The sequence below is a fragment of the Canis lupus genome, chromosome 7, assembly GCF_048164855.1.
Source record: "Canis lupus baileyi chromosome 7, mCanLup2.hap1, whole genome shotgun sequence".
Classification (NCBI taxonomy): domain Eukaryota; kingdom Metazoa; phylum Chordata; class Mammalia; order Carnivora; family Canidae; genus Canis; species Canis lupus.
In genome coordinates, this window is record NC_132844.1 from 56,982,090 (window position 1) to 56,997,979 (window position 15,890).

Here is a 15,890-nt window from a genome sequence, read left to right on the forward strand (position 1 = left end):
ACCTCAATATCATAAGAGCCATATACAAAAAGCAAATTATCGTTCCCAATGGGGAAAAACTCAGAGCTTTTCCCCTAAGGTCAGGAACATGGCACGGATGTCCATTATCACCACTGTTGCTCAACATACTACTAGAAGTTCTAGCCTCAGCAATCAGACAACAAAAAGAAATAAAAGGCATCTGAATTGGTAAAGAGGCTGTCAAACTCTTACTCTTTGCAGATGACATGATACTCCATGTGGAAAACCCAAAGACTCTACCCCAAAATTGCTAGAACTCATACAGGAAGTCAGCAAAGTGACAGGATATAAAATCGATGCACAGAGATGAGTTGCATTTCTATACACTAACAATGAGATAGAAGAAAGAGATGAAGGAGTTGGTCCCATTTACAATTGCACCAAAAACCATAAGATACCCAGCAATAAACCTAACCAAAGAGGCAAAGCATCGGTACTCAGAAAGCTGTATGACATGCGTGAACGAAACCGCGGAAGACACAAAGAAATGGAAAAACACTATCCATGCTCATGGATTCGAAGAACAAAATGTTGTTAAAATGTCTATGCTACCTAGAGCAATCTATACATTCAATGCAATCCCTAGCAAAATACCATCAACTTTTTTCACAGAGTTAGAACAAAGAAGCAAGCCTAAGATTTGTATGGAACCAGAAAAGACCCCCCAAATAGCCAAAGCAGTGTTGAAAACGAAAATCAAAGCTAGTGGCATCACAATTCCAGACTTCAAGTTCTATTACAAAACTATAATCATCAAGACAGTATGGTACTGAACAAAAATGGGACACAGAGATCATGGAACAGAATAAAGAACCCATAATGGACCCTCAACCTCATGGTCGATTCATCTTTGACAAAGCAGGAAAGAATATCCAATGGAATAACAACCGTCTCTTCAACAAATGGCGTTGGGAAAATTGCACAGCCACGTGCAGAAGAACAAAACTGGACCATTTCCTTACACCGTACACAAAAATAGACTCACAATGGATCAAAGACCTAAATAAATGGGAGACAGGAATCCACCAAAATCCTAGAGGAGAACACAGGCAGCAACCTCTTCAACCTCGGCTGCAGCAACTTCTTGCTAGACACCTCTCCAAAGGCAAGGGAAACAAAGGCAAAATGAACTGTTGGGACCTCATCAAGATAAAAAGCTTTTGCAGAGCAAAGGAAATAGTAGACAAAACCAAAAAGCAACCAGCAGGATGGGAGAAGATATTTGCAAATGACATTTCAGATAAAAGGCTCATATCCAAAAATCTAGAAAGAACTTGTCAAACTCAACACCCAAAGAACAAATAATCCAATCAAGAAATGGGCAGAACATAAACAGACATTTCTCCAAGGAAGACATACAAAGGGCCAACGGAGACATGAGAAAAATGCTCCATATCACCCGGCATCAGGAAAATACAAATCAAAACCACAATGAGATACCACTTCACACCAGTCAGAATGGCTAAAATTAACAAGTCAGGAAATGACAAATGTTGGTGAGATTGCAGAGAAAGGCAACCCTCTTACACTGCTGGTGGGAATGCAAGCTGGTGCACCCACTCTGGAAAACAGTATGCGGGATCATCAAAAAAGTTGAAAAGTTGAAGATGACCCAGCAATTGCACTACTGGATATTTACCCCAAGGATACAAATGTAGTGATCCGAGGGGGGCACCTGCACCCCAATGTTTATACCAGCAATGTCCATAACAGCCAAACTATGGAAAGACCCAGATGTCCACTGACAAATGAATGGATAAAGAGAATGTGGGTTTTTAAATATATATACATTATGTGTGTGTTTATATATATACACACACACATACACAATTGACTACTACTCAGCCATCAAAATAATGAAATCTTGCCATTTGCTACAACATGGATGGAACTAGAGGGTATTATACTAAGCAAACTAAGTCAATCAAAGAAAGACAATTATCGTATGATCTCACTCATGTGTAATGTAAGAAACAAAACAAAGGATCGGGGAAGAGAGGAAAAAACAGAACAAGACAAAATCAGAGAAGGATATAAATCATAAGAGATTCTTAATCATAGAAACAAACTGAGGGCTGCTGGAGGGGAGGGAGGCAGGAGGATGGGGTAACTGGGTGGTCAACATTAAAGAGGGCACATGATGTAATGAGCACTGGGTATATATTATATAAGACTGATGAATCACTGACCTCTACCACTGAAATCAATAATAAATTATATGTTAATTGAATTTAAATAAAATTCTTTTAAAAATTTAAAAATGCATCACCATCCAGATTTCTCTCATAGAAAGACAGAATAAATGTTTTCCTTATTCCTCCCACTAAGTACAGTTAAAAACTCTAGATATTACTTACATATTAAAAATAAACATAAAAATATTCTGAAAAGCCAAGAAAAGAAGATAAACCAGCCAAGAGAGTCCAGGTTCCTCAGAACCTGGTTAGTGAGTTCACCAGGTTTTCTTTTTGCCTCATATATTCTAGACTGAGTACTGGAGAAACCAGCTATTGTCATTGCCCACTAGAGGAGAGTAAAAAAGCTCCAAGAAAAGCCTGCTTTCTCTAGAAAGACCAAATAAAGGGTAACCTAGCAAGACAGAAAACTCTTAGCTGATAACCACTCTGCCGTAGTCAAACAACACAGAAAGAAAACAAAACAGAACAAAAAAACTGTAGACCCCTCCCCACCCTTGTCAGCCAAAGCCAAGTAGAGAGTGCCTAGACTTCCACCCTCAGAAGGCTGTTATCAATCCCCCAGCTCACCACCACTACTCACATTTTTCCAGCCATGGTGGTGTCAGAGAAGGTCAAGTGGAAAGCCAAGACTGTCCAAGGCCACTTCTGTCAGTGGAGGACACCAGGCAGTACTATTGAGGCATACCTGTCCTTCCATCAAGGGGGATTCAATGGAGGCTTAGTCAGAGTCAACTCCTATCCTACTCAGCAGTAACAAGTGTCAACAGAGACAGAGTGGGGAACTGGACTTAGAGGTAACTCATTTTTCTTTTTTCAGCACAGGTTCTCTCTTTAGTAAAATAAAGTTTAAATGTTAAATGTGTATCAAAGGTCCTCAACCAATATTATATTTTTACTGCTGATACGTCCACCAAGACACAAACACAAATCCTCAGCTTTTAATAACAAGTTCTGAAAAATGTCTGCTTTCTCTTTCTCAGTAACTAAAACAACTTTCTAAAGGCATTTTAGTTGAACCCCCTTATCTTCTTAGAACTACCTTTTCCAGGGACACCTGGGTGGCTAAGTGGTTGAGCATCTTCCTTTGGCTCAGGGTGTGATCCCGGGTCCCAAGGTCCAGTCCCGTATCAGGCTTGGAGCCTGCTTCTCTCTCTGCCTGTGTCTCTGCCTCTCTGTGTCTCTCATGAATAAATAAAATCTTTAAAAAAAAAAAAAAAAGATTTACATAAAGAAAAAGACCTACCAAAATTAGTTTAACTCTAAAGAGCTAGATCTTACACAAATGCTAACACATTAAAAGCTTTTTTATTGTCTTGCCTTTTACACACAGTTGGCCCACTTTTAAACAGACTTGATTTGTTCTACCACAACCACCAAGAAAACTACAGATTTGGTTTAGAGTAACTGGCTAATCAAGCTAACTGCCTGTCCCATATTTTTCTCATTTTAGTTACTTTCCTCTTTTTGTCTTTCCTTAAAAACTACTAGTTTTTTTTTTACAGAGAAATTTAGAAAGTTCTAACTTATTTACCTATTATTAATATTTGATTTAATAATACCTAGGGGAAAAAATAAACATATTTGTTGACTAACAATTCAGGTGATTTTCTTCTCTGACTTCCCCTTTATAAAATGGGCAGTTCCTGAGCAAAAAACAAAAGCCCAAATAGGACAAAATAATAAATCCATATGTATCTCTATGCAAAGTATAGACACACTCAAAATCTAATTCCTACCAAAAACCCAAACAGGTGGAATTCCTCACATTTACACAGGAAGAAATGCATGTTCCAGAGTAAAACATCTTTAAGGAAGAACACACAGTAAGCATGTGTGTGGATATGGGGGATGAGAGGGTAAGAAGTCAAAGAGAGGTCTATACATCCTGACTCCAAAGGCCATGTTCCTTTCCTAATGCCATGCTATCTTCTTGACATAGCTCCAGTAGAGTAGTTGGCAACCACAACTAACACATTACGCCTACTTTCCCCTCATTTCAAGATTCTTCTCAAAAGCAATGCATTCCTTATCTCCTCTGCGCCCTTGTGGGTTTTTCCAGCCAAACAACCTCCAAGATACTAATGTAGAACACTCAAATTAAAGTACCAAATGCCATTTTCCTCCTTCTACTACTCACTTTTTTTCTTTCAAAGCACTCCTAACAAAATCATCTTCATTCATTCATTTGTTCACGTTTGTCTGTTTTCCCCATTTTATTTGAAAATAAACTCATAAAGAGAAGACCTTCCTATCTTATCCACCATTGTGTCCGTAGCATATATAAAAAATCCTACACAAAGAAAGAACCTCAGTAAATATTTGAACAAATAAATGGCAAACAAAAGAATAAAACAATGGGGAGGCAGGGTATGGGAGGATATGCCATAGTATTGCCACTGATCTTACTGAAACATAGCTCAATAGAGTGCCTCGGAAATCTTTTTTTTTTTTTTTTTTTTAAGATTTATTTATTAATTTATTTCAGAGAGACAGACAGAAGAGAGTGCACACAAACACACACATTTGGGGGGGGGGGGGGATCAGATAGAATGGGAAAGAATCTCAAGCAGACTATTCAATGAACAGGGAGCCCAAAGTGGGGCTATATCTCATAACCCTGACATTGTGACTTAAGCCGAAACCAAGAGTCAGCTGATTAACCAACGGAACCAGCCAGACACCCTAGAAATCTAATTTATCAGGGATACTGAAGAGTCCCATTATCTAAAAAGAACTGAAATCCCTGCTATAACTGCTGCAGGAAGAAACATGTGGTTGGTGAAAACTACAGACTTCAAAAACAGCTTACTGAGAAGATTCCCTTACTTGGTGCTAATGTTGCTGTTAATCTTACTTGCCAGAAAGTAATTTCTTATTTTACTTATATTTTTTTTAAAGATTTTATTTATTTATTCATTAGAGAGACAGAGAACAAGGCCGAGACACAGGCAGAGGGAGAAACAGGCTCCATGCAAGGAGCCCAATGTGGGACTTGGATCACGCCCCGAGCCAAAGGCTTACATCCAACCGCTGAGCCAGGTGTCCCCTTATTTTATTTTACTTATATTTAACATAACTCACTAGCTGGACTACATAAAATTCTATATAAAAGCATTTATTCCTTGTATTATGCCATCCCTGGAATTTTAATGCTGTTCCTACAATGTAAGCTATTCTATTCTCACAGATACATAGTTAAACCCTGTTTTTCAGTACCATTTCCAGGGATGGAGGCAGAAGAACACGAATGAAACTGATTCCATTCTATATAGTTACCTACAGATAATTTTGAATGAGCATTGCAAGTTCTGCTTCTTTTCCAAATATCTTATTTGTATTTTCTTTAAGATTTTATTTATTCATGAGAGACAGAGACATAGGCAGAGGGAGAAACAGGCTCCCTGAGGGGAGCATGATGCGGAACTCGATCCCAGAACCCTGGGATCATGAGCTGAGTCAAAGGCAGACACTCAACCACTGAGCCATCCAGACACCCCTTTATTTGTATGTTTTCTGCATGTTTCCATTCCGTCTTTAGTCTTTGAAATGCCCTCACGTCAAATCTCAAGTTTAGTTTTGGAAAAAAGCTTGTTTCCATAAAATTGCATCTTGAGGAAGCAGTCTGAATTTTCTTCTTCAAGGGTTAATTCTAAAAGGTTAACAAAAAGAATTTAATTTTGGAATTCTAACATCTTTCAACTATGATAATGCTACTGGAGAATTTCAATGGCTAAGATTCCTATCATTTTGTCTCTAGATTCTTAAAAGCAGAGAATGTTACAAAATGATCACATTTCTCTAATAACCAGCACATACTATATAAAATACATTTCTCACCTAAAAATTGGCTGACATTTACCTATCACAGAGCTAGCTATCAACTACCAAGTCTGTGGTCTACCAACTATTACCAGAATGACTTTGGGCATAACATATCCCGTCTAACTTTCAAAATGTCAGAATAAAGTGAGACAATATATGGGAATTAGCAAAGTTTTAACAAATAAAAGGTATTATGTCTATTAACTATTCCTAAAAAGAATAATAAATAAATAAATAATAACTATCCCTTTACTTCCACCATTCTTATCTCATTATACTTTATAGCCTCAACTGTCTCCTCTTTAATAAAACCTTTCCTTCTCACTAAGATTAATCCATTAAAGCATTCTATCTTCCCTCTGTCTCTAAAAGCCCTGCTACTTGCCTAATATCTTTTAAATAGTCTTAATACCTTTAAACAATACTCAAAATGCTTAGTCCACTGGCTTTAATCTATACTTTCGTCCTTAAGCCCCATTATACATACCATCATAGAAAAACTTCTGTTCAAAGTAGTCCATTATTTTTACCACAAAACATTTTGTACCTTTGCCAGACATACAGTATACCAATTATTCATCTAACTTCGTATCTTTAAAGACAAACTAAAAAAAAAAAAAAAAAGACTAACTCAACTGTTACTTTCAACATCTTTCCTGAAAAATTATTTTTTCCAAGACCCTTCAGCACCCATCGTCTTTACCACACATTTGACATTCAGCCAATAAAGCACTGCAAGTTATCCTTCTGTTTTCATGCTGCTATCTCCCCCCAAAAAATAAGCTGTGGGAAACTCTCTCACCACACCCCAAAATACTTCATAGTCAATTATTAAGCAACTGTTTAATAAAAGAATGTTTGTTTCATCTCAATTACAAAGACCCAAAAAGTGCCAAGTATCAAGTCACAACACTGATGCTGAATCTCAAAGTTTACTCTAACAAATAAATCAGACACTTGATTCTCTCTACTGTAGTCCAAATCATTGAAGTTGAGAATGTGGAAAGATCTGATAAACTAGCAAGTTTCTTCCCAACTTTGGCTCAATTCTTAAACATTACAGACCCATGAGGAAAGAGTAGACTATTCAATATTTTTTTACATGGAAAAAAATGTAATTACTGCCTAAATATAGCTGTACAAAAAATAAAAGATGGAAGACCTACGCTGAAAACTCAAAACTTTAAAATGAATAAAAACATAGAAGAGTATCTTTAAGTCCTCCCTGCTCTGAAGTTATACTTAGACAAGCCAGAAAAAGCACTGAAGGACAAGAAAAGACACATAAGCAGAAGACAAAGGAACATAAAGTTAACAATATTCACAATAAGAAGTACTACAATGAGAGTGAGCAAGAACTCAATGGAAAAGTGGAGAGAAAGATCTGAACAAGCTAGACACAGGAAAAGAAATTTAAATGGCCAATAAATGTGAAAAGATGCCTAACTTCCCTATATCACAAAAACGAAACACTGAAATGTGTGGATATTACCGTAGATCTATTATATTAGTATGAAAGAAAGAAAAAAGAAAAGAAAGTCTGATGGTATCAAATGTTTATAAGAACATGGAAAAAAGATACTTTTATCTACTGGTAGGAATTTAAATTGGTATAACTATCTAGTGAGAAATTAGATGATGTCTACTACAGCTGAATATGTGCATACCCTAGGATACAGAAAATTCTCGCTACATATATATAACCTACAAAGGATATTTATTGCAGCGTTGTTTTCAATACCTAAAAAATGGAAAATAGTTCTATTTTACCCCAAAAATGTGGTAAAGACTCAGAATGGAATACTCTAAGACTGTTAAAAAGGAATCTCTACTATAAAACTACATGTACATCCCTAAACACCTGACCTTCTGGGGGAAGAAAAATTACACACACTAAAAATACTACTGATTATGTGAAAACCAAATCAAACACAAAATACCAGTGATTATGCAAAAAAAAAGTAGGATTTGGGGCATACCAATTTAGACCTAAGGGCATGCAACTTTGGAACGAGTACTAAAAATGAAAATAAAAGTAAGTAACAATAACTGAAACCTTAGCGAATAGGTAATAAATGGGTAATAAGACTACCAAGCAGATGACAGATTCCTCCATAGCTATTAAAAATGTAAATAAATCAATAAGTAAGGTAGAAAGGCTGGTTTATGGATGCTAAGATAGTGCAGACAGAAGAGGTAAGCAGCAGGATTTAAAAGCTAGAACTCTTTATGCTAGAACTGTCCAACTTTGAGGAAAATACTAGATACAGATGGTCACCTTAACCAAGAAAAAAAAAAGGTTTCACTTAAGGGTGCCTGGGTGGCTCAGTTGGTTAGGCATCTGACTCTTGGTTTTGGCTCAGGTCATGATCTCAGGGTCCTGAGATCAAGCCCTACGGCAGGCTCCATGCTCAGTCTGGAGTCTGCTTGTCCTTGCTCCTCCTTTCTCTCTCTGTAATAAATAAAATCTTAAGAAAAAAAAAAAAAGTTCCACTTAAAAGCTAAAAGAACTCCTGTTTACACAAGCAGTCGAGAGTCTATCCCATTCTTACCGCAATTATAATTCTATATTCTTTATCCCAGCTCCCTTTATCTAGAAAACAAACTAACACAACTTTCCCACTATCCTGACATCATCCCTCTATTTACCACTTTTTTAAAAGATTTATTCATTTTTTGATAGGGAGAGTATGCCCACAACCATGTGTGCACGTGGGGGAGGGGCAGAGGTAAAAATCTTCAAGCAGACTCCCTAATGAGCACAGAGTCCCACCTGGGACTACATCCTACAACCCATGAGATCATGTCCTGAGCTGAAACCAAGACTCAGTCACTCAACCAACTGAACCTCCCACACGCCCTTATTTTCCAATCATTTATGAGCTAACTACACATAAAAATATGTTGTTAACAAAAGTGACTATGTTATATATCACATTGAAACCACATTAAGTTTTTAAAAGTTACAACCTAACACAGTAATTATGCGAACGTCTAAATCACACAAAAACTATGTTTATGCACAAGTAAATATCTATAAAACTATGTATTAGAAGGATACATATAATTTCAGAATATGGAAGTTGGGAGGAGAGAGAAATGATAAGGAGGTAACAAACTCAATTTATCTGTAATGTTCTATTATGAAAAGTTAAAACTCTAAAGCAAAAATGCCCAAATGATAACATTCTACGTATAAATTCATGGATCCTTGTTCTATATTCTTTTAAACTATTTTTCAAATCATGTAACGATGAAATAACACTGCAAAGGGACAATGTAATGAACAGTCTGTCACAAAACAAATTTAGTGTCCATAAAGGGTTTTTTTTTCAATAGGCTGCAAAAATTATTTGACCTTTCTATCCATCTTCCAGCCCAACTGAAGTATTAATGCTCTTCACTACAGCTATCTGAAATAACAAAGATGTGAGTTTTTTAGAGAAAGTCTAGTTAGTTCTACCATCTGCTCCACAGTCTAACATTTACAAATTAACACATATACCTTAATGTAACAGTATATTAAGCATAAAAGGCTTATTTCCAAGGAAACAGTGAATTATAAATTCGAACCTTCCCTTAAATTTTCACATACACAGCTGAAGTGATAAAGCCAACTTATTATCTATTGCTGTTGATTATCTGTGGTTAATTTTCTCAATAAAAATTTTACTCTAGAGGGCAGCCCCAATGGCCCAGCGGTTCGGCGCCGCCTTCAGCCGGGGGTGTGATCCTGGAGACCCGGGATCAAGTCCCATGTCAGGCTCCCTGCATGAAGCCTGCTTCTCCCTCTGCCTGTGTCTCTGCCTCTCCCTGTGTGTCTCTCATGAATAAATAAATAAATAAAACTTTAAAAAGAAAAAATTTTACTCTAGAGTAATTTTAGGTTTACAGAAGAGTTAAAAGGTGGAAGAAAAAAAAGAGTTACAAAGGTGTTACACAGCATTCTCATATCCCCATCACTGTTTCCTCTAATGTTCTATTTTGCATAACCATATTACACTTCAAAACTAAGATATTAACACTACTATATTACTGCTAACTAAAACTATTGACTTTATAAAGATTTCATCGGTTTTTACACTAATATATCTATCTTTTTGTTCCAGAATCGAATCCAGGATACCATGATGCATTTGGTCATCATGTCTCTCCTTAGGCTCCTCTAGTCAACAACAGTTTCCCAGTCTTTCCTTGGTTTTCATAACCTTGAAATTTTTTTCAGCATTAGTCAGATATTTTCTAAATATCTTCAATTTGGGTTTGTCTGAATCTTTTTCTCACACTTAGACTGGGATTATGGGTTTAGGGGAAGAATAAATACCACAGAGACGAAGAGGATACATGATTATCAACATAATATATCACTAATGATGTTAGTTTTGATTACTTGGTTAGGGTAGTATTGCCAACTTTCTCTACTGTAAATTTAATATTTTTCTCCTCCATCTACTTTTTAGTCCAGCCCATTCCTCAGGGATGCTTTTGAGGGGAAGGGAGGGAATGGAGGGAAAGGAAATATCTATAAATATTTTTAAATAACTCTGTGAGATTTATCCCTTCTCCCCCATTTATTTGTTTACTCAACTATTTATCAGCATGGACATATGTATATTTATGCTCTACTATGGTTAATAGTCAAATACTGGGTTATTTTGTTGCTTGAATTGTACCAGCTCGGGATACTGGAAGCTCTTTTAGATTGGATCCTATGCTATTCTGACATGGGCCATCACTTTGTGGGTTTTTGTGTTTTGTTTTGTTTTTTTAGCACTTCCTTACTTTCTGGGACTATAAGATGCTCCAAGGTCCATCTTTTATTTTCCTTGCCACAGCCCTACAAGGAGCTATTCGTATAAGGTGCCGTGTTTCCTTTTATTGTAGAATAATATTTAGAAACCAAAATCTGTGCACTGGGTATAGTCATTGCTACTGGTGTGTCACTGTTTCTAGGCCTTATCAGTGGAGAGAGCTGAGAAATATATGTATGTGTATTAACCTAAGTATTAACACATGTATATAAAGATTTCTGCATGTGTTAACATATTTTATTTTTTTTAACATATTTTAAACTAAACATGAGTCATACTGATGTCTCCAACTCTAATTTGGTACTCTGTGATTACTTTTTAATCCCAGATTATGCTTCCCTCTATTATCTAGCATATTCAGACTGCATCCTCTATTCTCAGGCAGTGCATTAAACTCAAGTTCCAGTGTTAGTTGTACTGAAACAGGAAAGTAACACACATTTCAAAATGGAGTCCTGGGCAGCCCGGGTGGCTCAGCGGTTTAGCGCCGCCTTCAGCCCAGGGAGTGGTCCTGGAGACCCAGGATCCAGTCCCACGTCAGGCTCCCTGCATGAAGCCTGCTTCTCCCTCTGCCTGTGTCTCTGCCTCTCTCTCTCTCTCTCTCTGTGTGTGTGTGTGTGTGTGTGTGTCTATGAATAAAGAAATAAAATCTTTAAAAAAAAAAAAGAAAGAAAGAAAGAAAACCATAAAATGGAGTCCTATGACAGGTCATCTCCACTACTGGGACAATACATCAGAACACAATTAAGAGAACTATATAAATACTTAGATTTCAACTTATTTTTTAAAGATTTTATTTATTTATTTATTTATTTATTTATTTATTTATTTATTCATTCATTCATTCATGAGAATACACACAGACGAGAGAGAGAGGCAGAAACATAGACAGAGGGAGAAGCAGGCTCCATGCAGGGAGCCCGACGTGGAACTCGATCCCGGGTCTCCAGGATCACGCCCTGGGCTGAAGGCAGCGCTAAACTGCTGAGCCACCCCACCCGGGCTGCCCTCAACTTATTTTTCTATTACTTCAATATATTATCTTGAAAATTTTCCTTGCCCATTTTCCTTTAAAAAAAGAGAGAGAGAGAGAGAGAGAGATAAATAAGAGGTCAATGCCACGGCTTACTATATACTGACTACTAATATATCATTTTAAGGATAAGAACAAAGAAATTATGTGGTTTGGCCTATATGACAACACCAGGAAAAGGACAAAGCTGGTGGAACTTGTCTGTATTTTAATCTATATATTCTATTCCAATTTCCAACACTACATTTTAGGTTATAAAAAATAAATTTATAAAACAAAAAATTTAAAAAGTGATCTTCTAAAAGTTCAAGTCCCTATTATAGCTTTTCTCAGTTGTTTCAAGAGATAAAATAACTAACGTGTAGTTAGTTTACCTTATCTGAAAACAATTAACAATACAGCATGAGTTCATAGAGGTAAAACCACAATTAAAATAAATCAAATTTATTCAGGGAACAAATATTTACTAAGTATCCATATTGTGCAAGTGGGTATTACCTATGTAAGGTGAACAAACAAATGAGACACATTCTAGCCTTCACAGAACCTATTATCATAATCTAATGAGACTACTGATACAGCTAGGTATAACAAAACTAATATAGAAAACAAGACAATTTTAAGTGAGGTATAAAGATACTCTTACTTTTTTTTTTTCCTTTTCTAAACTACTGAATTCTGTTTGCAAATGATTTAAGAATCTTGATTGTTTTCTGGCAGAGATGACTATAATATTTACTAAAGAAGGAATGTTTGGTGGTTAAAGAGTAGACTGTTACTTTGATAAATGCCTGCTGAAATGCTGAAACTTAATAGGATTCTAAGATATTTGCAGAAGGGCTGCAAAAGTAACAGTATACAATTAGACTTGAGTCAACTCTCCTAGATCTCAGTTCAGATTCTAATCTTCTTAGCTAGCCAACATTGGGTAAACCATGTAAACTCTCATCTGTATGTCCCCATATTTAAAATGGGATTATCATCATTTTCATTATCATTATTTAAATATTTAAATATTTAATATTTAAATATTTAAAATGGGATTATCATCATTATCATCCGCCCTACTTACAAGACCTATAGGCTCAAATGAGAATGTACACAGCAAAACTACTTTGTAAATTAAAGAGTGCTACCCAAATGCAAAGTATTATTTATTTTTTTAAAAAGATAGACAGGTAGATACATACGTACACATATAAACACACGTGTACACACGTATACACCATGCTATTATCCATCAGGACACCAAGCAAACGTAGAATAAAAAATTTAACTTCAACAGTTTAGTTTTTAAAATAGAAGTATTTCTGGGATGCCTGGGTGGCTTAGCGGTTGAGCGTCTGCCTTCAGTTCAGGGTGTGATCCCAGTCCTGAGGTCGAGTCCCACATCAGGCTCCCTGCATGAAGCCTGCTTCTCCCTCTGCCTGTGTGTCTCTATCTGTCTCTGTGTATCTCTCATGAATAAAATAATAAAATAAAATCTTTTTAAAAAGAATACAAGTATTTCTTAAAGATCAAATCCTATGAAGCAACAGTTAGAAATTTAAGTGAAGGAGAGTACTTACCTTAACAAAATTATCAGGAAACATTCCTCTTCTCCCATTTAGCTCTCCTTCTAGCCATCCTTCCTCCTGTAGTTTTTTCACATTCCTGATTATTTCACCAACCCGAATAGTTAATTCATCATCATGTACAGCATCGTAGTCATACTCCACAATATAGTCAACTAAAAAAAAAAAAAAGAAATGTCTAAAACTTAATTCACAAAATACAATAACCATATTAATAAGCTTAAAACTAAGGAACCTATTTAACAATAATAATATTACAAAGACATCAAAGCTTCGATGATTTTAAATATTTGGCTACATTTGCAAACCTCTTGATTACCTTAGTACAAAGCACAGTATAAATTTTAAGCAGAAGCCTCAATGCACTATATAATTCATGTCATAAGTTGTTCCTATGGCCAGATGTATATATTGTTTATGATAGACAATCTCTATAATGGTCCCTATGATCTCCATCTCTTGAGATTCATGACCTTGTGCAGTAACCTCTCCTTGACAGCAGACATGACTTCCAACCAACAGAATATGACAAAGATGATAGACTGTATATGATTACACAAGATTATAATGTCCATCTTGCTGGGAAACTCTCATACTTGCTAGCTTTGAAGATGCACGCTGCTTTGCTATGAGCTGGCCTATCAAGAAACTGATGAAGGTCTCTGGCTGACAGCCAGCAAAAAACTGAGGGCATCAATCCAACAGCCCACAGAGAACTAAATGATGCCAACAACCATGTAAGCTTGGAAGCAGATCCTGCCCCGGTTAAGAACCTTGACTGCAGGCTTGCAGAGTACCCAGCTAGTCACACATAGACTTAATGAATCACAAAACCTATGAGATAATAAAAAGTGTGTTGTTTTAAGCTGCTAAGTTTATGGCAATATTGTTACTACACAACAGAAAATGAATACACTCTGAAGTAAACATTTTAATAAGGATCCATTTTACTGCCTTTAAGTACAGAATTTTAGATTATAGGACATCATATCTGCATACTCTTAATACTTTATAGGTTCAGTACAAGAAAAGCAATAACAGATTTCCTACTCAAGACAGCAGACTAGCCATACCTCTATTCATCTTTTCTTCCTCCTCTAAGACTGGTTTTTTAAAAAGAACACACACACACACACACACACACACACACACACAGAGCTACAAGAAAAAAGAAAAGGGAAAAGGATTATAGGCAGACACTGTTGGTTGCCAAACCAACAGCCATTCCTACACTGACTCCCACCCTCCTTCCTTTCTTATTGAACCTTGATTTTGTTTTTATTTTTTTTTTTTTCTGAGTCTTTGTACTTTTACAAATGAGGCTTCCCTCGGTCCCAGAGGGTTAAATCCTCACTAGTCCAGGCCAGGATTTTGTAAATACTAATGTACAATCAAGTCATCTTGTTGCATCTTGCTTAAATGTGGACTCTGAAAAAGCCCTGGATATCTAATGCTGCTGGTCAAAGAGGCAAATGTCTAAAGAGACTTTATTTACTAAAGAGACTTTATTTACTAAAGATAATTTATTTATAGTAATTTCACATACATAAACACATGTGCATGCACACACACATGCAAAGACTGGTTTTCAAATACACATGTGATAGATGGATTCTAACCAATAAGATATGAGCAGGGGTTTGGGGAAAGTTTTACCCAACCTTAAAAACAATACACAAGGAAAAAAATGTCCTCCTGCAAACTTTGGATGTTCCTCAGTGAGAATGTAATGCCCAGAGCTGCTATAACTACTTAAGACAAAAAAGAGAAAGAGACAGAGAGAGAGAGAGAGAGAGAGAGAGAGAAACTGATTGTCTCAATCCCTTCTTAAGACAAGAAAAAGATTAGGATGAAAAAGAAGATGAAAATGACCTAGATGTTCGCTAGATTCATCAAACTGATCAAATTAACTAACCCTGAGCTACATTACCTTTAGTTTTCTTGTTACAAAAGTAGTTTTCTCTCAACTTTTAGATTTATGTATTTATTTTAGAGAGAGTCTAGAAAAAGCGAGGGTCAGACGGAGAGGGAGAGAGAATGTGAAGCTGACTCCACTCCACACTGAGCACAGAGCCCAACTCAGGGCTTGTGAGATCACAACGTGAGCTAAAACCAACAGTCAGACACTTAACCAACTGTGCCACCCAGGGGCCCCAGTTTTTCCTTAACTTTTAAGTAAATTTTATATAGGATGTCTATTTGTAGCCGAAAACATCCCAATTGGAGAAGAAAACCAAAGAAATTTTTCAAGTTCATGAAAATGAATCTATAATTAATAAAGCCAGGAATAGAAAGCCCAGAGAATTTCAAGAAACTGTAACTGAGATACCAAATTACTCTGCAGAATCCTATAAAAGCTAGAAATTCAGAAAAGGAGGCCTTTTGAGAAATGCAAAACTTAAAATAGGGGAATTATCTCTACTTGGAAGAG

The 15,890-nt window shown here is 36.3% G+C and overlaps 1 protein-coding gene across 3 annotated transcripts in view; it reads right to left on the minus strand.

Moving 5' to 3' along the window:
• CD2AP (CD2 associated protein) overlaps positions 1-15,890 on the minus strand; it is a 145,284-nt gene that overhangs the window by 99,777 nt on the left and 29,617 nt on the right. For all 3 annotated transcript variants that reach the window (XM_072832738.1, XM_072832737.1, XM_072832739.1), the window contains exon 2: positions 13,454-13,614. In XM_072832738.1, coding sequence (XP_072688839.1) covers positions 13,454-13,614 — 161 coding nt within the window. The remainder of the gene's footprint in view (positions 1-13,453; positions 13,615-15,890) is intronic.